Here is a 26,395-nt window from a genome sequence, read left to right on the forward strand (position 1 = left end):
AGGGGAAGGAAGGAGTGAAATAAAGAAAGAAAGAGCAAAAGACAAAGGCGGGATAATGGGAAAGAAAGAAAGGATGGATGAACAGACTGAAGGAGGGCAAATGGAAAGATGGAAGGACTGAAGGAAAGAAACAAGGGGTGGAAATGGAAGGAATGAAAGACCAAATGTAAAGACGGGGAAAAAATGAAGGAATCAAATAATCTCATCTTTAAATCCACATGTAAATCTGTCAGAACTGGAGCTGTGGGATAAATACTCTGAACTGTCTGTTGCTGCAGTACTACTCGAGTAAAAGTACTCGGTTACTTTACATGCAGTGAAGCTGGTGTCGGGTGTCGGGGCCTGGACAGGCCTGGTGGGGGAGGAGGGGGGGGTCGGTCTCTAACTTTAGGAGGCTGTTGTCAGTCCGACCGCCATCAGCTCCGGACCAGACCACCACCACCACCTCTGACCTGACCGCCGCCTGAACAGAGGAAGGTAAGAAACCCTCTCACACACACACACACACACACACGTGTATATATATAACTATACATGAGGTGTTTTATACGAAGCTAAAACCAGATTTTCTGTCTGTGCGAGTTTTCACACTTGTGATCAGTGGTGTTGTTTTAAAGCTTGAAGCTGCTCTGAGGCCTGAGGAGCTCAGAGGCAGCTGTCACCTCACTAAAAATAGATGTGCTGGAAGGCCTCACCAGTCACTCACTCACACACACACACACACACTTTATTTACACACATTTACAGCTTGAAAACCGCACAGATCTTTTCTTTTTTATTGAATCTACTTCCCGCGTATCTCATCATGAAAACACTGGAGTGAATTCCTCAGCAGCTTGTTTTGTGTCGACGTTTCCTTCAAATGAACAGTTGGACATTTTGGGAAACACATATTCATTTGTAACTTTCTTTGTGCGGGAGTTGGAGGCTCAGTTCGACACCAAATGTGAAGCTGTGGTCAAAGAGCAGCTTCCTCTACTTAGTAGTTATAGATTATTACCACAGAGTCATTCTGGTGTTGCGTGACAGAATTAAACTCTGTCCTATAAACTGTACTTATATGATGAATATGAGCCTCAATGTGTTTTGGATAATGTTGCATGGATTCATGAGCTGCAGAGTCGGTGACAACTTGACAACTGTCATTTGGAAAATAAAACTTTGCCGAATTATCTCTCAACTGTTCCTTTTTTGGGACATTAAGGACAAATCTGAAGCGGGAGCGAACAGAATATTTATCCTGACCACAACAGGAGCAGTGACACAGACCTGAGAGATGTGTTCTGTTTGGACAGAAGGTTCCAGTCTCACCAGCAAGAGAAGGGACGGATCTCTGGTCGCCATGGAGTCGGCCAGTGACAGCGGGGAGCGCGGGGACCAGGCGGTTCCTGATGGACACGAGGAAGAGGAGGAAGAGGAGGAGAGGAGCGTCAGAGGAGTCCAGTCTCATTACCTCCGCTGCCCCTCCCCCAGGTAGGAGAGACCACCCTAAATACACACCAAACACATTTGACCTTCAACTTCATTTACCAAATCTTTTAATTAGATTTTAATTTCATTTGGTTCTTGTATGAGTGGCCTGTTCCTGCGGGGGTTTGTGCAGCATGGGGGGAACAACCATCTTCTGACCCTTCATACATTTGTTTCTTTTGAACTAATGATTCATTGATGGTTTTGATAAAAAAATAATTAACTATGTCTCTGAACCGGAAAAAGATCTTTTTTTATTCCCAATGTTATCAAAGACATTTCAATAATCCTATAAACACACTTAATACATTATATTACTTGCATTTTAACATACAGCTGTTGTTCATACTGTATCATCCATATTTGACATATTCTTGTTCAGTTTCTTTCTATACATTTTGTAATATAATGCACATTATTTTTCATTTCATGATTCTCTAGGTCTGTATATATTTTTATTGTAGGTTGGAGCAACTGTAACGAATCCCAATTTCCCCCCGGGATCAATAAAGTATTTCTGATTCTCAGACTGATCACATGATCAGACCACAACTTTTGCAGCGTCTTTAAGTCTCTTTTGTTTCTTTTGTCAAATATAAGGGAATTATTATTCTGATTTTTTTCTCACTTTTCTTCTCACTGTGCGTTCGTCCCTCAGTTTCTCCATGATGTCCGAGTCCCGGTTCTCCACGATCTCGGGCTCCGACGCCGCGAGCATCTTCATGGAGCCCATCCACCTGTCGTCCGCCATCGCTGCCAAGAAGATCATCAACGAGGGTGAGACGAGCGACCGCGTGGGAGAAACAGAAGCAGCCACAAACCTGAATGAGGACAGTTTTAATTTTATTTGGAATTGATCATTATCAAACTATAAAATATCATAGATATTGAGAACTGTCCATTGGTGGTTACACTAATATCTTCAGGGGTTTTGTTCTAACTGTTTTCTACGACTCTTCTTTTAAGAGTTTCATTTAATTTATTTTTCAAAACAAACGACGGGTTGGTGGCTGAATTGGTTTCATTGTTTGTGTCGTAGTAATTTCATTTTCACTGACAACTCCTCCAATTGGAGAATGAAAACCTTCCACAGAAACGTTCCCTGACGCTGCTGAGGCAACGAAGGTCTCATGAGTTCTGGTTCAGTCTAAAAACGAGAAGCAGAACCGAGCAGGTCAGCGTCCTCACACGTATTCTTCTTCTTCCCTCCTCATACCAATGAATCTGAAACAATTTCCACGTCCATATTCAACAACTCTAATTTGGTCAAACCCTCCTCCAGTGCAGTGGATCCACGTTTCCTTGCTCCGGCTCGTTACCGCTCGGACGGATGGAGACGTTTCTCGTTTCTCGGAGCAGATTTTTCGCTGATTGAGGGAATTAGCTGCTCTGACACATCGGAGAGCAGCTCCAGGTTTCAGATTGGTCCTCAGACATTATTTTACATAAGCGGCAACTTAATGGACGATACATGTTTCATCTCAGCGGGAGTCGGAGCCTCCTCCATGTGGAATGATTTAACTGTCATGCAGAGACGGGACCAGTGAGCCACAAGCAGGTTGTATAGTAAATACACCAGAGGAAGATCATGTCTAGAGCCACGGCTGAGACTTCGAAGGGTTTGTTAGGTTGTGTGATTTTAGAATTGTTGAGTTTGTCCGTCGCAGACGAATATCCCAAATTGTGAAAATATCATTTTTCAATTCACGCAGCTCTCTCTTGTTACTTTTCTGCCTCCATATGTTCTTATAATAATCGCTACAGGCCTCCCTGGCGTCGACTGTATCTTCACGTTCTCCGGTCTCCCCTAGATTTTTCTAACTGCGTCTCTCCTCCTCAGAGCTGCCGCCTCGAAGCGTTCGCACCGAGTCCGTCCCGGAGTCCATGCTGGAGACTGCCGAGCAGCTGATGGTGGAGGACCTGTACAACCGGGTCAGGGACATGATCGACGACCGCAGCCCCTACAACACCCCCTGTGTGCTGGACATCCAGAGGGCCATGGTGCAGGACCGCCTGGAGGCTCCCACCAACCCGGTGGATGAGGTGTGGCCCAACATCTTCATCGGCGAGAAGTGAGTCTCAGCGACTTAACCTTTTAAAGAGGTGAACTGGTTTTCTCTGGCCGATGGTCAATGGTTCAGCTTCATCTCTTCCTGAGAGATTCCTCATTTCTACCTCTTTCCTGCCTGCTTCCCTTCAACCATATCACGTGGTCTGAAAACCCTGAAACACTGAAAGTTCTTAACATCTTCGCTTCTAAAAGAACTGCGCCAAAGTCCATCTGCTGAAGAAGACCCATGTGTGAGGGCTGAAAGCTCCAGTGAGGGGATGTTGAGTTGAATTGAGTTTGTGTTTGAAATGTTTCTGGTTTTCTTTCCTCAGATCTGTTGCCGTCAACAAAGCTCGCCTGAAGCGAATGGGCATCACCCACATCCTGAACACCGCCCACGGCACCGGGGTCTACACCGGCGAGTCCTTCTACGCCGGCATGAACATCCAGTACATGGGCATCGAGGTGGACGACTTCCCCGACTCCGACATCTCCGCGCACTTCCGACCCACCGCCGAGTTCCTGGACGAGGCTCTGCTGACGCACAAAGGTGAGAAAGGGTTTGTCGTGTCTTCGTCTCCGTCGTCCTTCTTCTCCTTTTCCCGTTGATGCTGATGAGTTTAGATTTTACGCTTGTGACCTCGATGTGTTCCAAATGTCTGTGAGTGGTTTTCAGCTCCAGAGACATTTTCCGTCATTTCAAAAAGGCCCAGAGAGATACATCTATCCAGTGTGTCAGAAGAAAATCTGTCTTATTTCCTCTCAATCATCTCACGACCCCACATGTTAATTTCATGCCCCCTCATGAGGGCCCAACCCCCTATGTTGAGAACCGCTGGACAGAACTGTAAATCTAATAGTCAAGATGTGTCCTCGATTTCCACAATATCAGATTGAATCAGATATGAATGGTTTTCAGGTTTGATACTCTACTTGTGCATGTAAACACATACTTCCACAACTTCCCAGTTTCTAAGAAATGTTTTGCAGATTACTTCTTTGTATCTGGAACTTGGCTCGGTCACAGTGTCGGTTATTGATTGTCGCAGCAGCTGATTCCCGAAGATGTCAGCTGCTCCTCGAAGCTTCACACACTAATTTCAAAGTTCCCGTGATTAAATCTCCATCGTCTGTTCTATTCTTGACTTGTGTTGAGAGTTTTTTTTCTCATAGGAAGAAGCTGATATACGGTGTTGAAACGATCTGTCAGTACTGGCCTCAAAAACTCTCTATTTTCTTTGGTTGCAGGAAAGGTTCTGGTGATTTCCATGATGGGCGTCAGTCGCTCTGCTGTCCTGGTGGCGTCCTACCTGATGATTTTCCAACACATGTCCGTCATGGAGGCCCTGACGTCCATGAGGAAAAAACGTGCAATCAACCCCAACGAAGGCTTCCTGAAGCAGCTGCGAGAGTTCAACGAGAACCTGATGGAGGAGCGTGACGACGACGACGACACGCTCAGCCAGTGCTCCGTGATCGACGCCCGCGCCCGCGCTCGCATCTTCAACGAAGGTGGAGACGATGAAGACGATACCGATGAAGAAGACGAGCAGAGTATGATCAATGTGAAAGCTCACTCGATCATGATGGAGGAGGAGGAGGATGGAGAAAGTGTGATGAGCAGCGTCGCCTCCTCCTCCGCAGCTGCAGCGCTCAGAAGCGGACTGATCGGAGCGCAGAATGGAGCGCACAGCCAGGGATCGACCACTGTTCCAGAGGAGACGGTCCTACCCGAGCAGGATCCTCAGGGAGACGACGACGATGGTATTGACAGTATGATCCGCGAATGGCAGCGGAGAAATGAGAAATATCAAAATGACGATTGGTGGGAGGCACAGCTGAACAGCGACGGTGAAGATGGAGAATCTCTTGCAGGAGGCCGACCAAAGAGGACGAAGGAAGGCGCCGGCGCCGACGCCGACGTGGAGAGCGTCACCAGCCAGGACGTGCAAGCTGTGAAAGAGCGGTTAAAGCGTCGCAGCAGACGGCCACCTTCAGACGCAATGTCCACCTCTAGCTGCACAAGTTACTCTGAGCTCTGGAAACAGCGGCTGAGAGAAATCGAGGAACAAGCCGCCGCCCGTTACCGCAAGAAGGAGGATGACGAAGGCAGCGAGAGCACCGCTACGGAAGAAGGGGAAGGAGGAAAGAAGAAGATTGATGACGAAGTGCAGAGTATCCTGTCTGACACCAGCTCCATGTACAACTTTTGCCAGAACAACAAGGAGAAGTTGACGCCTTTGGAGCGTTGGCGCATCAAGAGGATCCAGTTTGGCTGGAACAAGAAAGATCATGAGGACGGAGAGAAGAGTTCTGTAGGAGACGGAGAAAAAGGCGAGTGCGAAGCGAGGACACCATCCTTCCAAGATGTCAACCTGACGGCATATCAGTCGTGGAAGATGAGGCAGCAGAAGCGTCTTGGCGAGGAGAACACAGATGAGATTTTGGAGATGAGTCGAGGTGAGGACTCTGCCACGGTCAAAAGGAGGCAAAGACGGGAGGAGCTTCTGGAGCGGTCAAAGAAGACCTTGGAGGAGAGTCAGTCCATGTGTGGCTGGGAGACTGAGAGCAGCATCAGCGCAGGTACAATACCACTTTCTGCCTTCTGGGCTGGAGCCGGGGTCACGGGGCCGCCGAGCGTCGCCAACGATGACAACATGTCCATGCTCAGCGGCAGGTCATCAGTCATATCTTCAGTTTCACAAGCTCGCAGCACAAGATCGGCACAGTCCGCAGTTCCTGTTAATCCCATGTCCCCAGTTCCTCCCATCCTCCCAGTTCCCACTGTGCAGGGTCCAGGAGGGGAACCAATGGTCAATCTGGCCAGCATCCAAAACTGGATCGCTAACGTCGTCTCTGAAACGATCAAACAGAAGCAGAGCGAGATGAGCCTGCCACCTCCATCACGCGCAGGATCGGAGCTTAGCTTCGGTGGTGCAACGAGTGTGATATCTGGCCGGGGAGTTGACGAAGACAAAGCCTCCTTGTTGAGCGGAGCTCCCTATTCCAGCGCTCTGTCCCAGGGTCGTGCGAAGGCAGCGTCGGTCCTCTCAGGTGGCGGGTCGAGCAACATCTCATGTTTCACGGGAAGAGGTTCGGCGTTGGACTCCACCCTGGGCTCCACCTTGAGCTCAAAGAAGAACAAGATCACCACCACCAGCGTCCCTCTCTTCAGCCTCTTCCAAGACCAGGTCAACCTGGGCAAATTGGACGCCATGGACAAGGAGATCAAGTCTGAGATGAGGGACAAAATGTCTACCTACGAAAAGAAGAAGATCCTGGAGGACAACAGACGCAGCACTATGTACAAGAAAAAGAAACCAAAGGAGGACGAAGATGAGGTGGAGGAGAGGAAGAAGAGAGAGGAGGAGTTTCTTGAAGAGACAAAGAAAAAGGAGAAACCTGCGAGGACTTATGGTCTTTCTGGCTGCCTGAATCTCAACCCAGTGCTGGAGAGAGATAAGAACACCAACATCGACGATTGGCTTAAAAGCGTCAGGCCTCCTCCTGGGAAAACAGCCTCCAGAGCAGAAGCCGGACCGTCAGAGGATCCGTACGACGATCTCGATGCCTCCGCTTCTGAATTTGACTTCTCCAGCCGCAGGGCGTCCTATGCTGTTGGCGAGGAAGACGAGGAAACCTACGGCTCCGGATACAGATCGAGGTTACGTGCAGATCTGTCCAGTGAAGACGCAGAATATTCCTGCAACGGTTTCACGCAATCCCACAGCTACAGCCGCGCAGGGAGGTCGTACGGGACTTACGACGAGCGCGACGAGGGGACGGACGAGAGCACCACCAAGAGAAAGTTCGGTCACCATTCTCGATATGAAAGCAGCGAGACAGAAGTGAGGAGCAGTAGGAGGGGGCCGGCCGACGACGATGGCGATGAGGAGGATGACATTGCTACCTTCATCGCCCAAACCAGGCAGAGGATCAGAGCTCGGGCTGCTGCAGAGGCCGAGGACGACGAGGTGCTTGCTGCTTGGAGGGCGCAGCAAGAAGCAAAGTCACAGAGTCGGAGTGAATCCTAGAAAATACTACTGATACCAGGAGGTTTCACAAATGTAGAGTGTAGAGTGCAAATGACATGTTTCTGCTAGTTCAAAGACAGAAGGGTTTAAAAGTGTAATATTATCCAAAGACTCGCCGAACAAAATAGTTGTGAGGTGGATGAGGGAATACATCCTTAGGGAAAATAAGCACCTTGGCCTTTTAATCATGCATAAAAATATGACAAGAATGCACATTTGGAGCCTGTATTATTAATAATGACTATGAATACAAATAGTTAAAGTTTTGGTTTGCACGGTTATTGATTGTAGCTGATCATAAAACATCATCATGATCATGATGATGTGAAACTCTACAAATCAAAACCTATTTGTACTGTTACATTATTTTATTATTGCAATAAATGTTCTGATAACTGATTTGCAGATCTGTTATTTAAATCGACAGCGTCCTCACCAAATTTATCGAAAGTCACATCTGAATAATAAAGGAGGAGATAAACACCACAACAAACAATAATTATTTGAAATATAAGATTGACCTTGTATGTCTCTGAAGGACATTTCAAAATCTCAGTACTTGTGAGTGTGGTTCCTAGGAACCAGGAAATGCTGGTTGAGAAAAGAATGTGCTCCCAGGTTTCCTGTATCGGAGAAGCTTTGTGGGGACAGAGTCTGGTTTGTATTTGAGGAAATCATCTTTGGGGAGATTTTCATATTTAGAAGAATTCCAGGTTGAAACTCGTGTTTTCTTTGTATTATTACGTAAAAGGGGGCGTTTCTTGATGGTTTTTGTTTCCAGAGCACTTTACTTTATTTCTCATGCTATGGCGTCCCCTAGTGGACAGAGAGAGTAGTGCTCTGAACATGTGACGGAGGTCTTTTGGGGGGAACACAACCTGAATATCTGTATCTGTCACACACACACACACACACAAACACACACATATTCACATGATCTTTGACTGTGAGTCTCAAAATAACAGTGTGGTTTGTTTCGATGTAGCATCACAGGCACTTTTGAGAAGTGGAGCTGTGTTTTGCGGAGAGGATGAAAATGAGTGAGACTGCAGCTTATTGTGAGGCTTTACATACCAACCCAGGATAAACCACGATGGGAATGTTGATCTCAACCAGGACAAATCCAACCACAGTAACAGAGACTGTCCGCTTTCATATATATATATATATGAAGGGTATGCTGCGGTATATTTTAAAAAAGGTTTTAGCATGTTGCTAAAATGAAATGCTTAAGGACTTTCGTTCGACAAGACTTTCACTTGCAGTGGAGTATTTCTACTTTGTAGATCTGACTACTTCCTCCACCACTGAAGTAAAAACACAGTCTGGAGAAATCACACCTGAGAGATTAAAGTATTACTGTTTATTACAGGTCACCAGACTGTGGATTGAGAAATGACGCGTGCTGCATTAACGAAATCTTTCCTCTGAGGGAGAGCGAAGGCTTTCATAACCCGGACGAGTGGTTTGGACCTGGTTTGACACATTCAACGAAGAGAGCAGCTGAAAAAGAAAAAGAGTTTTCAGGGTTCATGATGTCGAGCTGGTGGATGGCTGCAGACGTGCTGGAGGAGAACTCCGTCATTTCCCGGGTTATTCAGGCAGTCGGCCTGTTTGGAGATATTCTGTCTCTGGAGGAGATGGAGCCGATGTTGCCTGAGGTGGAAGGAATGGATGGAGTCGGGAACAGTGATGGAGGTGCTGCAACATCAGGAGAGGAAGAGGTGGAGAAGGATGGAGGAGATAAAGAGGACGAGGCCTGCCGAGATAAAGATGAGAGCAAAGAGGACGAGGATTTGCAAAGAGGAGGAAAAGTGGAGATCGAAGGACGCAATGATGAAAACACTGAGGTGGAGAAAGGGACACAAGCAGATGGAAGAGAAGAGGAGACTGGGGGAGGAAAAGAAGAAACTCTAAAGGAGGAGTGGAGGGAAGAAGAAGAGAAAACTGAGGGATGTGTAGAAACTGAAAAAGAGAAGGACGAGGCAGAAATTATGGAGGAGGAAAAAGAGGAAGAGGCTGAGGAAGGTGATGAAAATGCTGAGGAGAAAGACGAGGAGGAGGAGGGACGGGAAGAAGAGCTGGAGAAAATAAAGGAAGTGGATGAAGAGCAAGAAAAGGTGGAGGAAAGAGACAAAGAAGAGAATCAACTACAACAAGAGACAGAAAGGAGGCAGGAGCACGAGAGTGATGATGATGAAGAGAAAGATGTGAAGGCAGCAGAGGGAGAGGAAGAGGAAGGCGAGGGAAGACAGGATGAAGAAGAGATGGAGGAAGATGAAGAAAATTACGTTTTGAAGGAAGAAAGTGGAGATGATGAAAAGGAGAAAGAGAAGGAGAGAAAAGAGGAAGCTGAGGCTGAAGACAGAGAAGAACAAGAGGTTATGAGGGAAGGAAGTAAGGACGACAGAGTGGAGAAAGAAAAGGGGGAAGAGGAGGCAGAAAAAGAAATAGAAGAAGAAAACGAGGTGATGGTTGACGAAGAGGCGGCGGAGACAAAAGGAGAGATGGAGGAAAAACTAGAAAGGATTGATGGAGAAGAAGAAGAGGTGGAGGAAAAAGAAATGATGATGGAGGAGCAAAAGGTTTATGGAAAAGAAGAAAATGATGCTGAGAAACAAGAAGAAGAGGAAGAGTTAGAGAGTGTAACAGACCAAGAAGAAGAAGAGCAGCAGTGGGAAGAAAAACCAGCTGATGAGGCAGATTATCAGAAATCTTCTTCTTCACCTCAACAACAGTTTGACCGGACAGAACCAGTGAGTCATGACGGAGAAGAGCCGGAGAAAAACTCAGTCACTGCCAAACTGAAGAGAGAGAACATTTATCCTACATGGCCGAGCAGCGACAAAGACTGTGAGGAGGCTTTTCTGAGCAGCATCGACGCTGCAGCTCAAACTGCTGCTGCAGAGACAGAGACGGACACGAATCTCCCTCCTGTCGCTGCTCGTCTGAGGGATCTGCTGGACGGTGAAGACGACGACGACTCACCTGAACTACACACAGGTATTGACTGATACACCTGAACTACACACAGGTACGACTGCTGCACCTGAACTACACACAGGTTTGACTGCTACACCTGAACTACACACAGGTACGACTGCTACACCTGAACTACACACAGGTTTGACTGCTACACCTGAACTACACACAGGTATTGACTGCTACACCTAAACTACACACAGGTATTGACTGCTGCACCTGAACTACACACAGGTATTGACTGCTACACCTGAACTACACACAGGTACGACTGCTACACCTGAACTACACACAGGTACGACTGCTACACCTGAACTACACACAGATACACCTGCTGCACCTGAACTACACACAGGTATTGACTTCTACACCTGAACTACACACAGGTACGACTGCTACACCTGAACTACACACAGGTTTGACTGCTACACCTGAACTACACACAGGTATTGACTGCTACACCTAAACTACACACAGGTATTGACTACTGCACCTGAACTACACACAGGTATTGACTGCTACACCTGAACTACACACAGGTACGACTGCTACACCTGAACTACACACAGATACAACTGCTGCACCTGAACTACACACAGGTATTGACTTCTACACCTGAACTACACACAGGTACGACTGCTACACCTGAACTACACACAGGTTTGACTGCTACACCTGAACTACACACAGGTATTGACTGCTACACCTAAACTACACACAGGTATTGACTGCTGCACCTGAACTACACACAGGTATTGACTGCTGCACCTGAAATAGACACAGGTATTGACTGCTACACCTGAACTACACACAGGTACGACTGCTACACCTGAACTACACACAGGTACGACTGCTGCACTTGAACTACACACAGGTACGACTGCTACACCTGAAACCTTGATCCTTAACATTTCATCACTGTTTGATTTGATGTGTCCACTGTTGGTAACTGCAAGTGTCAGAGTTCAGTGGATTGTACTCACTTGTATAGTATGAACCATTCAGGGCAGCAAACACAAGTTGCTGCCATAGACTGTGGGTCTGTAAAGTGAACTCCATTTCCACATGACTGATTATTATGTTATATCCTAAGTTTTTGAAATGAAAGCAATGACATTTGGTCGTGCCTCCTAAAACCTTTAGTTATCTGTGCTCTGAGCACTTTAATATCCAGCTGGAAGTTGCCCACTTTGTTTTGGAGTTTGCAGTGAGGAGAGGAGGTTACATAACTGTCTGGAACACAATTACTCAGAGGGGAGATTCAGGTCTGAGAGTTAATTCATTCGTTTAAAATTTAATTAAAATTCCACAAGGATGACATTCATATAATTGGCAAAAGCGAATGTCTGATAATTGAAAAAAAACTAAAACTAAAATGAATAAGAAAAGGTCACAGATGATATTTCCGTTTCCAGATTTACTGGCACCAGGTTGCAGGCTGGAGAAAAGAGTGACGCTGATGGATGCAGCAGCTCAGTCGTCAACGGCGGCCGGACGGGAAAACAAAGAGGTCAGTCTGACCCAGAACCCTGCGGCGGAAGCAAAGGAGGGCGAAGGAGCCAAAGACGAAGGAGGTCAAAACTCTTCTAAAACGAACGGCGAGGCGGACGACAAGACGAGCGGCGGCCGTCAGTCAACGAAGTACAAAACTGTGTCCTACAGGAGGATCCGGAAAGGAAACACCAAACAGAGGATTGATGAGTTTGAGGCCATGATGAACTCCTGATCGGGCCTTAAATATTGTCAGAAGGTTTGGTTCAAATGACCAAGTTGCTTTTTGTGATCCTGTATTTGTGGATGATGATTCCCATCGATAAATAAATAGAGAACCCAGGAGAGAACCATGTGGTACTCCATTTTTAAATATATATATTGATCGTCTTATTGCTAGGACTGAAATTAGATTTGGTTTTGCATTACACCCTCGTCAAAGCGTTCTCTCATAGTGTGTTTCTCCCTCTAGTTTTCTGTGTATCTATTTATCTATATAATCTATTTTCCCAGCATATCAAAAGCTTTTGTGACATTAATGCCCATACTTCAGCCTCTGAGGCAAAACATCATCTCCCTAACGGCTGAGTTAACCTCCTTTTCTATAATTCTTGTAAAAATGTATTCAGTCCTTGGGCCTGTGAAAAATCATTACAAAAAGTATGCACATTTTTTAAAACAGCATTAGAAAATGTAATAAAAATGCAACCTTAGTTTTTTAATCTCGGTATTGTTTTTATTGTATTATTTGTACGGTCACATTTAAATGATAAATTATGAATAATACACACTACGTTAAGAAAATGAGCCTAACAAGTTTATTGGTGAATCTGTTGCTTTAAAATTCAATTTACCGCAAACAAGAAAAAAAAACTACAAGTCCCACAATCCTCTGCTGCTGTCACTGACGTCACCAGGACCCCGGACCCAGCGCAGCTGTGTGTCCTCATCGGTGTGTGCGTCTGGCAACAAAAGAGTGTTCCTGGAGGAGTTGGCGACGTCTTCTCGACGACAGAACAATTCCTCGGGGACGTCGTCACAGGTGGGTTCACCAGCGAAGTCACGTCTTCACACGCGGATGTTTATTTCAGTTTGAAAACGAAACGGCGGCTTAGTTCTGAGTGTCAACGTTAGCCGGCTAGCTAGCTGGCTAGCAAGATGGCTCCGACTCTTTGCTGCGAAACAATAACAAAGACTGAACCGTAGCGTAACTTTCAAGTGGCGGAAGTGCGTGCGACGGCGTTTACAACCAGAGAACAGTCAGACGTCAGTGTAGCGTGTAGCTTCTTTATGTAAAAGTGAAGGTTTGACGGGCGTTGGTGTCCGTGCACCGCCCCTTGTTGTCAGGCAGGAGCTGGTCGCGATGACACCGCCGCTGTCGCTGTCCGTGGGAGGAAGAGGAAGAGGAAGGAGGTGATGATGATTACGTGCAGTTAGCTGGCTGCCTGGCTGGCTGACGGAGCGACACAGCGACCGGAGTCCAGTCGAGCGCGAGGCGTCTCCCCCAACCCCCGCGACCGGAGCCCGGAGCCCGGGCGAAGAGAGGCGAGGATGCCGCGGAGGAAACAGTCCAACCCGCAGCCGGTGAAACGTGAGTTTGCCTCCATTTACCTCCAGCTGTTCGCGGCTGGGTCACGTGTCGCACGAGCTCGACTTCTCGAGGAAGTGGCTCTGTGTCGCTTCTCCTCCTCACGGAAAAAAACCTGGTCAATACGCCGTTTCTTCTCTTGTGCTTGTGAAAGGTTTCACCCGGAGGAAGCAGCCTCAGTGAAAAGAGTTGCCAACATGTCGACTCTTCCTCATTATCCGTCGGAGGAGGAAGACCGTGGGAGGCGTGTTATCTCATCCTGACTGTTGTGTCCACTTCCTCTCCTCCTCTTCACCTGACCCCCTCGCCCTCCCTGCTCCCTCCTTTCCTGCCCCTGGCTCTTCCTTTCTTTCTCCCATCGCTTCCTGTCCTACATTTATCTGTTGTTGTTGTTGTTGTTGTTGTTGTTTTAAAATTCATACTTTCATTTTTTGGTCCCGAGTGTCTGCGCTCAGGGTTCACCTCCTGGTGTTTGCAGTTTGTGAAGGGACTAATCACACCCCTCTTCCTTTTCCTGCCTCCTCCTCCTCCTCCTCCTCCTCCTCCGACTCTTCCTCCTCTGCACTTATCTCTTCCTCACCGATTTCCTCTTCTCGGTTTTCTCCCCCCCGTTTCCTCTCCACCTCCTTCACTCCACGTCGTTCTCCTCTGTGTTCTACAGCCCGACGTCAGACTTTTTTGATTATTCAGTGATGGAAATAATTAAGTATTTTATTTAATCTGCTTTAATTTGAAGCCACAAGTTTGATTTACTTAGTTTTTAGCTTCTCAAATGTGAGAATTGCCTCTTTTTCTTGGTCGAATTGATTTCAAGTACATTTACACTATTTCTTACAGACTTTTTAAATGAATTGCTGCTGTTAACCCTAACCCTTGTTTTATTTGTTTTACATGCAACGTACTGTCACATCTTCTCTTTAAATCACGCAGAACAAATCTGTCTTTTCTCTTTTTAGGAAATTTTGGAGGTTTTTATTTACCACCAATATGAATAATATGAACAAAACCGTATTATTTCAGGAAGTGTATCTGTAAAGTGGAACCCAGTGACGCACAACTGCTCTCAAATGGAAATTTAGATTTGTGTTTTAATCAGCATGAAAAACAGGAGTCAGGACTTTTCTCCCTGGACAAGACCAAGCTTTGGTGAAAAGTCTGAAAGTGTGTTTTGACACGTTTTTGTGACCATGTTCAGTGGAGTCGGAGGACGGTGCCGTGGTGTGTGAGCCGAGCTGCCTGGTTTTGGAGAGTGACTTCCTGCTCAGCGGAGAGCTGGAGTTTGGAGACTCGGAGATCATGGGGCTGGATAGAGACACTGGTGAGTGACACACACACACACACACACACGCACACCGAACTGACAGTCTGCTCTGCAGTCGATTTCCTATTGCCTAGCAATGGAGCAGGATCCTTCACTGCTCAGGACTGGAAGGACACATTTTTTTGGCAATGTTTGAAGGAGCCCTTGAAAAGTGTAATTTATGAGATTTAAATCAACCAGAAGTCATTCTCATATTTTCCTGGTGTCTCCTTCCAGACAGAATGAAGCATCTTGGTAACTTTTTTTTTTTTTTTCCTCCCCAGGTATGACGGTCTTCTCTCTGAGTGTGGACGACGACCCTTCGGCACCGACCGACTCCACGTTTCCAGCTTTCCTCTCCTGTAAAGGATGTGGTCAACTCCTGGGAGACGCTCCGCTGGGAGCAGGTTTAGATCTCGGTAACTGTCACAACCTTCTTTGTGATCGCGCATTTTTCACTAATATCATACATCTATTTACTGTATATAAGTAAATGTAATCTACAGTTTAACAGAATCTGTGTGTTTACATTATGATATTCTACACGTGTTTTAAAAGCTGCTCAGTTATTTCTCATCTTTTCTTCCAGGCGTGGGGCTGGACTTGGGGACGGAGCTTTACTGTCTGTCGTGCGAGGAAGGCGTCCAGCACGCCGCCTCCTTCGACTCCTCTCTGGTGAACGGGTCAAACCTGTCGGACACATCCATCAGCGGCGGCTCCAACAGGAAGAGGAGGAGCCTAGGTAAGAGCGGCGCTGCAGGCGACGTTCCAGCTAAACTGTTCTCCTGCCCGCAGTGCGTCTTCACAACACGTTACTCCAACCACTTGAAACGCCACATGAAGACCCACGACGGCCAGAAGCCGTACCACTGCCCCGTGTGCCCATACGCCTCGGCCCAGCTCGTCAACCTGCAGCGCCACGCCCGCACGCACACCGGAGAGAAGCCGTACCGCTGCCACCAGTGCAGCTACGCCTGCAGCTCCCTGGGCAACCTGCGGAGGCACCAGCGCATGCACACGCAGGAGAGACCGCAGAGGAGGGAGAAGGAGAAGAGACGAGGCAGGCGGAAAAAAGCCAACGCCGAAGCCGAAGAAGGTAACAAACTGTAAAAATCATCTCTGTTGGTTGGTCTTTTCAAAAAAAAGTTTATTCTTCCGGTTATTTTCTCGATTGTTTTGTCCATAAATATAAGAAAATAAAAAAAATACCAGATTCCAAACTGACATCAGCTCATTATTGTTTTAAGTCCAAACAAGCAAATGAATAGAAATAAATTCTTAATTTATAATTTTTTTTCTAAAAGGTGAAAATCAATTCTTTCATTTTGGAAGAAGAAGAAAAGAGGAAGAAACAGGTCAAACTGAAAGTTTGAAAAATGAGGAAGAGAAGTTTTCTGGTTCACTGATCATCGACAGAGAGAAGATAACAACTAATCTCATGATTAAATCTCTTTTTCCTTTTTCTCCTGCTCGTCGTCCTACAGTCGTGTCCGACCTCACCCTTCGAGTGTCCCAGGACTCGGGCTTCCTCCACACGCTGGGGGGCCTCGGCTCTCCCTCCGCTCCACTGCCCGTCCTCCTCTTCCCCCTGTGCTGCCGGCTGTGTGGCCTCACCCTGGAGGAGGCCGACCTGGAGGAGGACAAGGCCGAGGGGGAGACGGAGGGAGAAGGAGGACAGGTGCGTTCATTCATACGCTATTTTTAAATATATGGATTATTTCAAAGGATACTTTACGTTACTTTTACTTGAGTGGGAGTAAATGTACTTAGTTACTCTCACTTGTGGAAACCAGAGTCTGAAGCGTGACGTCTTTACTCTGATATTTCTTCAGATGTGTCGTCGCTGTGCGTTGGACCTTCTTTCTAAAGACGGGCCCGGGCCTCCCTGCGGCCCTGCTGTCTCTCGGGGATCCCGCCGCGGTCAGCGGGGCACCAAGTTGTACCGCTGCCCTCACTGCCCCTTCCTGTCCCATTACCCCAACCACCTGGCCCGCCACGCCCACACCCACTCCGAGGAGAAACCCCACCGCTGCCCGCACTGCGCCTACACCTCCTCGCACCTCGACAACCTAAAACGCCACCTGCGCGTGCACACAGGCGAGAAGCCCTACCAGTGCCCGGCGTGCAGCTACGCCTGCGGGAACCTGGCCAACCTGCGGCGGCACGAGCGCATCCACTCGGGCACCAAGCCCTTCCACTGCGGCGTATGCGGCTACTCCTGCAACCAGAGCATGAACCTGAAGAGGCACATGCTGCGACACACGGGAGAGAAGCCGTACGCCTGCGCCGAGTGCAGCTACACCACCGGTCACTGGGACAACTACAAACGCCACCAGAGGAAACACGGGCACAACACGGACAGCTGGGACAAACACGCGCCCATCAACGGCCTGAGCTGGAGCAAGGACACCCAGGAGGGCGAGAGTCAGGGACAGGAACACACTTAGTGTGTCTGTGTGAGTGTGTGTGAGTGTGTGAGTGTGTTGTGAATACACTGGTGAACCTCCAGCTCAGGTTGGAGCTCGACTCAGGTGCCTTTGACTGTAATGCTGCACTGATTTTATATAAGGGCGTGTGCGTGCGTGCGTGTTTGTGTGTGTTTGTGTGTGTGTGTGTGTGTCAGTGACACCAGGTTTTCACTCTGTCTTTTCACAGAATCAACTTGATGAAGTCTGATGAGACTGAAATCTTTATTTTTTTCCTCTGCAGATGAAATATATTTTATTAATGTGTATTTTTCACATCAGCTGATCATCATCATCTTCTCATGAGCAGTAAATGGATTTAATTTTTTGACTGGTTCAGTTTGTCCTGTGATCAGGACGCTCGTAAACTGATGATGATAGATGATAACTCAGTTGCTCAGACAGTTTAAAGTTTTAAAGATAATAAGCGGAGTTTGTTTCTGAGTGAGTGATTTTCAAAACTCAGTTAAATCAAGTCCATGTTCAAAAATCAACTCTGCCTCCTAAAAATGTTGAAAACTGAATTTGATAAAAGTAGAATTATTACAGACTTGAGAAATACGGTTTGTGTAAATGATGATCATTAAAAAGCCAGATTTTCGACAAACAGGCTACTTTTTAAAGTTGATTGATGTATTTCTGGCACTTTTTTATGATTATATCCATCAATTTCACCTTTTCTGGATTGAACAATTTATCACGGGTCGGAAATGTTGAACTGTTGCTTTAGTCTCCGTGCTGATGAATTATTGTGATAATCCAATGCAAAGATAAATTCTGAGATGGCGTTTTGAAATGTTAGATTTTCAAAATTTCAAATAACAGAATAAAATACTTTAAAAAAACATTTCATAACAGGAATGCGTCCTTACCTCTTTTTTTTTTAGCTGCAACTAACTTTTCATTATTTTCTCCTTTTATTGTTGACCCTAACCCTAATGACATAACACTTTAAAAATGTCAACTAATAGAAAGATAGAAATAATCTAGAACAAAGAAGACCATCAAATCCACCAACCAACCAACCAGCAAACCACCAACCAATCAACCAGCAAACTGGACTGTATAAGTGTTGTTCAGCGTCTTCACATCTAATACAACGAAGTCTTACTGAAGCCACTTCCTCTTTTCACGCTCTCTGCATAGGAAACACCTGCTTCACACGCCCAGAGGACGACGAGAGGGACCCTCGCTGCTCTGACGTTCAAACATCTGGTGGACACGAACAAAAGAAAATAAATAAAAAGGTGCAGGAGAAATCACCTCTTCCCACACGAACACAAACACCTGGAGTGAAGCTAAGATGCAACAAAGCACAGAAAATCAATCACAGAAACATATGAGTTTGTGAGAATGTGTGATGAGGTTGCTCGACTGTGACCGTGACAGACTATGTAAAGCAGGGCGAGTGTGTGTGTGTGTTCAAGGTTTAATTTCAGAAGCGACTGAGGACAGCGACAGTAAATATCTTCACCAATGGGCCTGGTGAGTACAACTCTCAGTAGTTTGGTAGTTAATCTAAACATAAATCTGTGTTTATCAGTGGCTTTATCAATACTAATAAATCATTTACTGATGCTTTTCAGTGGAGATGTGAACGATCCTCAAGATTTGTTATTAATTCACGAGAAGGAGCCAAACATTAATCTTCAGGAAACGCGAAAAAAAAAGGAGAACCAGACCGGCCTGTTAATTCTTCTGTTTAAAAGAAGTGGGGTGGAAATAACGTGTATATTTTAAGCTCAGTTATTATTTTTCATGTTTTTAGAGTTTTCCTCAAATCTACTACGTCTTTCACTTCCCCTCATGAGGTCCAGGTGTTCACGTTCCCTTCAGGACCAACCTTCAACCCTCTACATTAGGCTACATTACTTTTGATTTCTTTTTTTTCTTTTTGCAGCAAAATTCCCACCCCAAGTTGTTCCCCGGGGACATCGTGGAATATCCCAGGAACAAGTACTTCTCCCATTTCGGAGTTTACTACGGAGAGAGGGACGGCGTTCCCTACGTGGCTCACCTGACATGTCGAGGTTGGTGTCATCGTCCTTGAATGCCTCGTTTATTACAGTAATATCTTTATATAAATAACAATTTCTTAGTCTTATTTTGCAAGTGTCTGTATCTTCACATAACAAATTTTTATTATTATCCCTAAACAAAATCTTGCAACTTGGAAAAAAGAATTTATCATTTTATGTTAAAATGTCCTGAAATCAAATCTTTAAGCTGCTGATATCAAACTTCAGTATTTGTTGTATGGAATAAATTGCTTGTATCGTATTGATTTATATTTTTAAAATGCAAAAAAATCTTCATATCAAGTGATACATATTTGTGATTTTATCTGGTTTTCAAAATATTCGAAACTTTTTCTGTTGCAACTAGTTTAACTGTTATAAATAAAGTTGTAATTGACTACTAATTCACTTCTTTCAACAAATTTTCTTTTAGAGATAACTTTAAATTAAAAAAACACTTCTGTGTGTGTGTCTGTCAGATTCAGACGCTAAGCTCCCGCTCTTTGGCCGAGCACTGAGGTCAGAGGTTAAACTTGATCCACTTTACCTGCTGGGGAACAAATACAAGGTAAAACACACACACACACACAGTTCACACACTCACAACACGAAGGTCAAACACAAAAACCTCAGCGCTCTCGTCTGCCGCGTCGCAGGTCAGCAACATGCTGGACGACTGTTTCCCGGCCAGAGACTTCCAAGGCGCGGTGAAGCCGAACATTGACGAGATGCTGGGCCGCGAGGTGACCTTTGACATCCTGTTTCACAACAGCGAGCACCAGGCCACGCTCTTCAGATACGGGGTGAAGAAGTCTGAGCAGGTCAGTGGACGGAGGCGTGAAAACCTCACAGGACGTCCGTTTTGAGAACAGCTGATTTTACATTATTATTCGTTTTATTATTTTAATAGCACGTGTGTGTGTGTGTCTGTGTGTCACAGATAGAGATAATCTATAAACACATCATGCCGGCCTGGAAGAAGCTGTTTGACAACAAGAAACTGTGAGAAACGGCCTCAGCCACCGGAGGGCGCCGTTGTTCCTCTGAACTGATGTCAGAGAAAAGGTTAAAATGTTTTTACAGTGAAGTTTTAATATTCAAAAAAAATAAAAATAGGGCAAAATGTATATTGGGAAATTTTATTGTTACATCTATTAATCATGTTAAAATTTTTAATCTTAATATTTTGACTTAGAGTGGGTTATGGTTAGAGTGGTAGTGTGAAAATGAAATTAACTGCTTCAATCACTATTGTATTAAAAAATGATTTACAAAAAATATATTTGTTCTTGGCATTAACTGAAAAAAAAGGGTTATGGTTATCACTAACCCTATCTGTACCATGTGGTGCTGATACTTGTACTCGAGTAAAGTATCTGTGTATTTCTTCCACACACACACAAACTACCCCTGATCTGACTCATATTTTAATTTGAAATTCTTCATTTCACGTCAGCCGGATTTTCTGCCACCGTCCTTACTTGCTCCCTCCTCAAAGTTTGGGTGCCACGGTAACAGCTCCAGTCTTCTCATGAGTTTCTTTAAGCCAAGATATCAGGATGTTGTTCGTCTCCCCCGGTTTTTCCATCTGAGTCCAGTGTCCACACTCCTCGATGTGTCCTCTGCTCAGGTTCGGGACCTGGCGTCAATAAATAACTGGTGTCAGATTAATTTCCAATAATCTATAATCACTCTGCAGTTTGTCCTCGCTGATTAATTTTTCTTACCAAGGCCTCCATTCCTTTTGAGAAGGCCGGAAGCAGCACCGGGTCTTTACCCGTCGTCACCATCAGCGCCGGCATCAGCAGCTGACACACACACACACACACACACACACACACACACACACACACACACACACACACACACACACACACACACACACAGATTGTTCAACTATGCATGACGTTGCATGAGAACTGTATATAAAGATGGACGACACGACCCCACGTCCCCACTTCCTCTTGTCAAAAGTCGGGGCTTGACCTATCTGTCATGTCGTCCATCTTTATTTACAGATTGTAACTAACCTTTCCTTTGGGACGAGAACACATCCACTTCCAGTTCACCTCACCGTTACGATACCAGTTCAGTGGTCGCCTGTAAAACAACACACAACACGTTTATTCTTGATTGACAGCTGTATTTCTGAAATCATTAATTCATTGAGTTGCTCTGTATCTGCTCAATAGATCGATACAGTTCCTCAGGTATCCAGAGGTTTTTAAATCTGAGCCACCTGAAGCCGAGCTCTTTGAACTGGCTGACGTAGAAGCTCAGGTCGGCCTCCGTCAGCATGGAGCTCCTGGGAAACTGCTCGGGCAGACCCACGAACAGACCTCCTGTAACACACACACACACACACACACACATTATTATTTATAATGATGTAGCATCGAGCTGTAGAAATGACACGTGTCAGGAAATCCGCTGACCTCGAGCGCAGACTCCTTCAGTGGTGAGGCCAGTACGAGTCCCCTGAGACAAGGAGAGAAACATGTTACGCGTGTGTGTGCTTGGCTTGTGTGTGTGCGTGTGTGTGCGTGTGCGTGTGCGCGTGTGTGTGCGTGTGCGCGTGTGTGTGTGTGTGCGCGCACGCTCTCACTGCTTCACTGCTGCTGAAAAAGAAAATGTTGAACGTTCTCTCCAGGTTTTTCTCCAGCTCGGCCTCTGCAACACCCTGTAAAACACACACACAGTGCAGAGTTATTAACATATTCTAAAATTACAACTTTATCTTGTAATAAGACTTTTTTCTTATAATATTAAGAGTTGTCTTAGCTAACAGTGTTACTCACTGGTTTTTGGAAGTAGAGCTGGTAGTCGAATACGGGCTCGGCCTTCATTCTCTCTGCAGGATGAACAGACGGATCCACCGGGAACAGAGGAGTGTTCAGAGACGCCACAGCCCTTCACACACAAGAAAACAACACATTCCACTGCTTCTCAAGATTTGAAACTTAAAACTACACTAAAAACTAGAAGCAAAACCTCATGGTTGTTTTTCTCAACCAAGCAGGGTGTTCACCTGACTCTCTCAGGAAAATACTGAGCCATGGTCCAGACCAGGAAGCCGCCCCAGTCGTGACCCACCAGGGTGACCTGAGGTATCGCCTGGGAAACGACACAACACACAACTGAGCTGATGAAAAGTTGATGTCCTTGCATGTTTCTTTTTTTCTATTTCATGACGAATCATAGTTCGATCTGATTTAATTGAATTATTGTGGTGTTCAGGTTAAATTATGTGTCACTCACCATTTTGTCAAGAAACTTGATTAAATCCTGAAAAAGATCAAAAGCAGCATCATGTTACCATTAGTGTGGAGGCTACAGTAAGACAATAACATTAAAACAAATGGTTTAATAACGTTTTTTGAACATAAATTTGGTGACATGGAGCTGGAGGACGTCAGCGGTCGACCGCACACCTCAATCCAGATTAATAATTACTTTTAATGGATTAATAAATCGTACCTTGCAGAGCTGCTCCTGAGAATATTCCTCGATATCTGTTGGAGGGAAAATGACACGTGACTCGCAGGTAATGAGGTCGAGATACTTCAGGTGCAACATCTCTGCACATTTGGACAATTAAATGTCAGATTAACCTTAAAAAATTATAATACGGAATATGAGTAAATATTTGATATAGGTGCCATCATTGGATCATGAGTTAATGGTTTGTTTTTATTTACTTTTACGTCATGCAGATGAATTGACACATATACATCACCTGGGGGCGCTGTGGACTCTCCATATCCCTTCATGTCCAGAGCCAACACCCTGAACCCTGCGGCTGCCATGGCCGGGATCTACCAGGTAGTAAAAAAAAAACAACAAGAAGTAAATAATAATTTTGTATTTGTTTGTGCACATGTAGTAAAATCCTGTTTGACTGTTGGATCCATACCTGGAACCTCCAAGAGAACCAGCTCTCTGGGAAGCCGTGACACAGCAGGACCGGTGGACCTGAACCCATTTCCACATAGTGAGTCCGGACACCAGGCTGAGAGAAAAAGAGCGGACTGGTCCTTTAATCACACCAACCTGACTGCATCTCACTGCCACAACAACTGACACGGACACGGACATTACCCTGATGGTGACGTATCCATGGGAAACCTCCTCCGGGCTGCAGGACGCTGGAGAAGTCTCTGCACTCACAGCCTGGAACAACACAAGTTAGCACATTGTCATGCCAATGTAATGTGTTCACATCGTATCCAATTTATTTTACCATTCATTTATTTATATAATCATCATATAAGCCCTTTTTCGAGAACAGTGGTTGCCACAAATGTTTCTCCGGACATTTTCCAGAGTCTATTTGAAAACAGCTTAAGATATCCAGTGAAAACATTCACATGAAACCGTTTCTCATAAAGCGTCAGATTTCTACTTCTCATTTTTCCACTGTGCAACAAAGATAAAACTTCATTAACTCAAAGGAAAAAGTTTTCATCACTTTAAAAAGACAATCGTCTGACACTGTGAGAACGTGAGAACTTCTCAGTAGCTGCTCGTATTCGAACCCTCAGACTGGTCCGCACCTGAACTCCAGTAAATTTGGCCAGTTGGTCCAATGCGTCATCCAGGTTGTTCACCGTGACGACCCTCATCCCGGCTGCTTCTGCCGCCTTCACACCGTCCTCATCGACATCCAGCCACACGGCCTGAAATTATTTTGTATTACATTACAATAAAAGAATGTCAATGTTATAGTATCGATCATATTCCACCTGTTGTGATGTCACTCCCAGGTGCAGCAGGGCAGAGGTGAACATGGATGGCTCGGGGACCCTGTGACCTGAGCGGCAGGACTGGAAGACCAGGTCAAAATGGCCGCCCAGCAGAGAGAGAAGGCGGGACGGACGATCTCCATCTGCACTGTCATCTAGCCAGTGATTGGCCAGGACAGCTGTCAGTAAACCTGAAGGGCGGGGCAGAGGGAGGAGTTTGAATTCAAAAGTCCTCCTCGCCCTCTGCTGGTCATTCCTGAGAATACAGGTTTCACTTTCCGAACACGGTGACTACGCGTCCATCTTTATAAACAGTCTACAGTTTTAACTTTTGATTTGACCCCATTGACCTTAACCTGTTTCCTTTGTGTGTGTGTGTATGTTTGTGTGTGAGTACAGGTGTGTTCAGCATGTTGTGTACCGCTGCGACGCAGACGTGCAGCTGTCTTCAGTACAGCTGGTTGGACGTCCATCATGGCCTCTCTGAATTCCTCCAGCAGGCGTCTGACTGACCAATCAGACGGCAGCGTCACACCCCTGACCTGGGCCTGCTTCACACACTCTTCCTCAAGCACCGGGATCATCTACACACATGAAAATGAGCTGGAAGTAAAAAAAGATAAAAGGATTATATTTGAAAAAAGCTTCACTTACCTGAGAGAATGTCATCTGGCCTCGCTCCGCCCGCATCATGGCGCCGTCTTTCTGCGACGCCACATTGGAGAGAAAACCCCTGAAGACCACAGCACAAAGTACACCTCACAGTCGATCAGCTGACAGCAAGGTGAGGTCAAGGTTGAACATAACACATGTACGAGATTAAATCTACGGACTTCACTTTTTCCCAGACCTGCAATTCTCCACCCATCCACCAGATGTCCCCAAACTCTTGTCCCCGCTCATCTTGAGTGTTTCAATTTCTAAAACTTCTACTTTACTTTACTTCAGGAACTAATACTTTTACTCAACTACATTTGTTGAATAACTTTACATGTGTTGTACAGATTTAGATGAATTTATCAACATATAATCAATAAATGATGATAATGCGAACAATTTGGGAAGAAATTACTTTCTTTGTGTTAATCTAATCTGTCTGTGGCAAGTACATGAGATAAACAAAATGTTTTTGACAGGATTTTTGCAAATCGTCCAAATTTGACTAGAAAAACAAACTTATACTAACTACAGACATAAATTATACAATGTGCAAACTGGATTCTCTAAAAGCAATGGCAGATTATGAAGTACTTCTTCAGTTTGATCTCGACCAACTGTTTTTTTTTAACAGTGTGTTAGTGTTGCGTAACAGAATTCCTACCTTGGCAGGTTGTGCAACTCCTCAAACTTTCTGAAAAGCACATGAGGCCGTGAAGAGACAGCAACTCCCCAGAAGCTGAACAAGACGACTTTCGTCTCCGCCATGTCGACTGAGTCCCAGTGAGAGGATCTATGTTCTGCTTTTGCTGCTGCTGCAGATAGTGGCCCCGCTCGGGGGGTGAACTTTGACATCGGCACAGAACGGATCCGCCCACTGATCCTGAAATCACAACTGACACAATACAAAAGGCTTCAAGTTGATTTGCTCGCTGTTGTTTATCTATGATCAGGTCATGGTTAAATGAACAACAACTTGTGTCGACGTGTGAAGATGGAAGCTGATCCAGTGTGAAGGAGAGAAAAGAGGAAACACAAGAGCATGAGTTTGACTGTCTTTGTGTGAGCTTATGTAAAAACAACGTGAGAGAAATGATGATGTGCAACTAGACATCAATATTGATGAGATGATATAACATATAATATTCAGTATAAGCACTGAGAGAGCTGTTTCCTACAGGATGTGACTTTACTTTATCTAAGAAATATAAAAGTGAAAGCAGCTTCACAAACCTTAGAGATTAAAAAAAAAAGAAGTGACCTTTGACCCATACAGGTAAGATTAAGGAAGAAATGCTGAGCAGTTTTATGGTGTTATGTTGACAATTCACCTTTCAAATACCAGCCTATTGTACACGTATCATTGATTATTTGGTTAAATAACACTTTATTGAATTCATTAGATACCCAGCAATATAGTCATTAAATTAAAAAATAATTTTATTGGCAATAAAATGATGCGCACATAAATGCATTCATTCTAGTCCTATAACACATTCTGCATTGTCACTCAGAACATTCACTGTACTTTTTGTTGTTCATAATACTTGATGATTTTTTGCCATTAACATTTTATTTCTGGTGTCATGTTTTCCAGG

General features: G+C 45.3%; 5 protein-coding genes and 1 long non-coding RNA gene across 8 annotated transcripts; 5 read left to right on the forward strand and 1 right to left on the reverse strand.

The window, feature by feature from the left end:
* The first annotated feature begins 385 nt into the window (after positions 1 to 385).
* Positions 386 to 7,953, forward strand: dusp27 (dual specificity phosphatase 27). Of its 2 annotated transcripts, none has more exons than XM_035631102.2 (6): positions 386 to 477; positions 1,296 to 1,473; positions 2,129 to 2,247; positions 3,311 to 3,542; positions 3,853 to 4,070; positions 4,769 to 7,953. In XM_035631102.2, the coding sequence occupies exons 2-6, from the start codon at positions 1,343 to 1,345 to the stop codon at positions 7,552 to 7,554; spliced, it is 3,486 nt and encodes a 1,161-aa protein (XP_035486995.2). In that variant the 5' UTR covers positions 386 to 477; positions 1,296 to 1,342; the 3' UTR covers positions 7,555 to 7,953. The 2 variants fall into 2 exon arrangements, with proteins under 2 accessions (XP_035486995.2, XP_035487004.2); XM_035631111.2 differs by having other exon boundaries at positions 407 to 477; positions 1,299 to 1,473.
* A 1,948-nt stretch (positions 7,954 to 9,901) lies between these two features.
* Positions 9,902 to 12,618, forward strand: LOC118309624 (cilia- and flagella-associated protein 251-like). Its single transcript, XM_035631974.2, has 2 exons — positions 9,902 to 10,557; positions 11,952 to 12,618. Exons 1-2 carry the CDS (start codon positions 9,939 to 9,941, stop codon positions 12,260 to 12,262), a joined length of 930 nt encoding a protein of 309 aa, XP_035487867.2. The 5' UTR covers positions 9,902 to 9,938; the 3' UTR covers positions 12,263 to 12,618.
* A 311-nt stretch (positions 12,619 to 12,929) lies between these two features.
* Positions 12,930 to 18,227, forward strand: LOC118309441 (zinc finger protein 513). 2 transcript variants are annotated; one of them, XM_035631570.2, is made up of 7 exons: positions 12,930 to 13,069; positions 13,375 to 13,618; positions 14,811 to 14,933; positions 15,200 to 15,334; positions 15,505 to 16,011; positions 16,400 to 16,593; positions 16,748 to 18,227. In XM_035631570.2, the coding sequence occupies exons 2-7, from the start codon at positions 13,579 to 13,581 to the stop codon at positions 17,360 to 17,362; spliced, it is 1,614 nt and encodes a 537-aa protein (XP_035487463.1). In that variant the 5' UTR covers positions 12,930 to 13,069; positions 13,375 to 13,578; the 3' UTR covers positions 17,363 to 18,227. The 2 variants fall into 2 exon arrangements, with proteins under 2 accessions (XP_035487463.1, XP_035487471.1); XM_035631578.2 differs by having other exon boundaries at positions 12,936 to 13,069; positions 13,379 to 13,618.
* A 490-nt stretch (positions 18,228 to 18,717) lies between these two features.
* On the forward strand, positions 18,718 to 20,678 carry plaat1l (phospholipase A and acyltransferase 1-like). Its single transcript, XM_035632110.2, has 5 exons — positions 18,718 to 18,865; positions 19,281 to 19,410; positions 19,878 to 19,966; positions 20,055 to 20,219; positions 20,339 to 20,678. Exons 1-5 carry the CDS (start codon positions 18,857 to 18,859, stop codon positions 20,402 to 20,404), a joined length of 459 nt encoding a protein of 152 aa, XP_035488003.2. The 5' UTR covers positions 18,718 to 18,856; the 3' UTR covers positions 20,405 to 20,678.
* A 134-nt stretch (positions 20,679 to 20,812) lies between these two features.
* ephx2 (epoxide hydrolase 2, cytoplasmic) lies at positions 20,813 to 25,735 on the reverse strand. The gene is made up of 18 exons (XM_035631510.2): positions 25,462 to 25,735; positions 24,795 to 24,873; positions 24,562 to 24,724; positions 24,141 to 24,331; positions 23,952 to 24,074; positions 23,497 to 23,568; positions 23,312 to 23,407; positions 23,135 to 23,213; positions 22,876 to 22,910; positions 22,657 to 22,683; positions 22,427 to 22,512; positions 22,197 to 22,308; positions 22,004 to 22,078; positions 21,834 to 21,876; positions 21,638 to 21,740; positions 21,429 to 21,498; positions 21,126 to 21,206; positions 20,813 to 21,037 (listed from the first exon to the last, which is right to left on the reverse strand). The coding sequence occupies exons 1-18, from the start codon at positions 25,650 to 25,652 to the stop codon at positions 20,891 to 20,893; spliced, it is 1,773 nt and encodes a 590-aa protein (XP_035487403.2). The 5' UTR covers positions 25,653 to 25,735; the 3' UTR covers positions 20,813 to 20,890.
* Positions 21,962 to 24,678, forward strand: LOC118309738. Its single transcript, XR_004793579.2, has 3 exons — positions 21,962 to 22,942; positions 23,112 to 24,427; positions 24,540 to 24,678. It is a non-coding gene; the product is annotated as an uncharacterized LOC118309738 (long non-coding RNA).
* Positions 25,736 to 26,395: the final 660 nt, after the last annotated feature.

Source organism: Scophthalmus maximus, chromosome 1, assembly GCF_022379125.1.
Source record: "Scophthalmus maximus strain ysfricsl-2021 chromosome 1, ASM2237912v1, whole genome shotgun sequence".
Lineage (NCBI taxonomy): Eukaryota > Metazoa > Chordata > Actinopteri > Pleuronectiformes > Scophthalmidae > Scophthalmus > Scophthalmus maximus.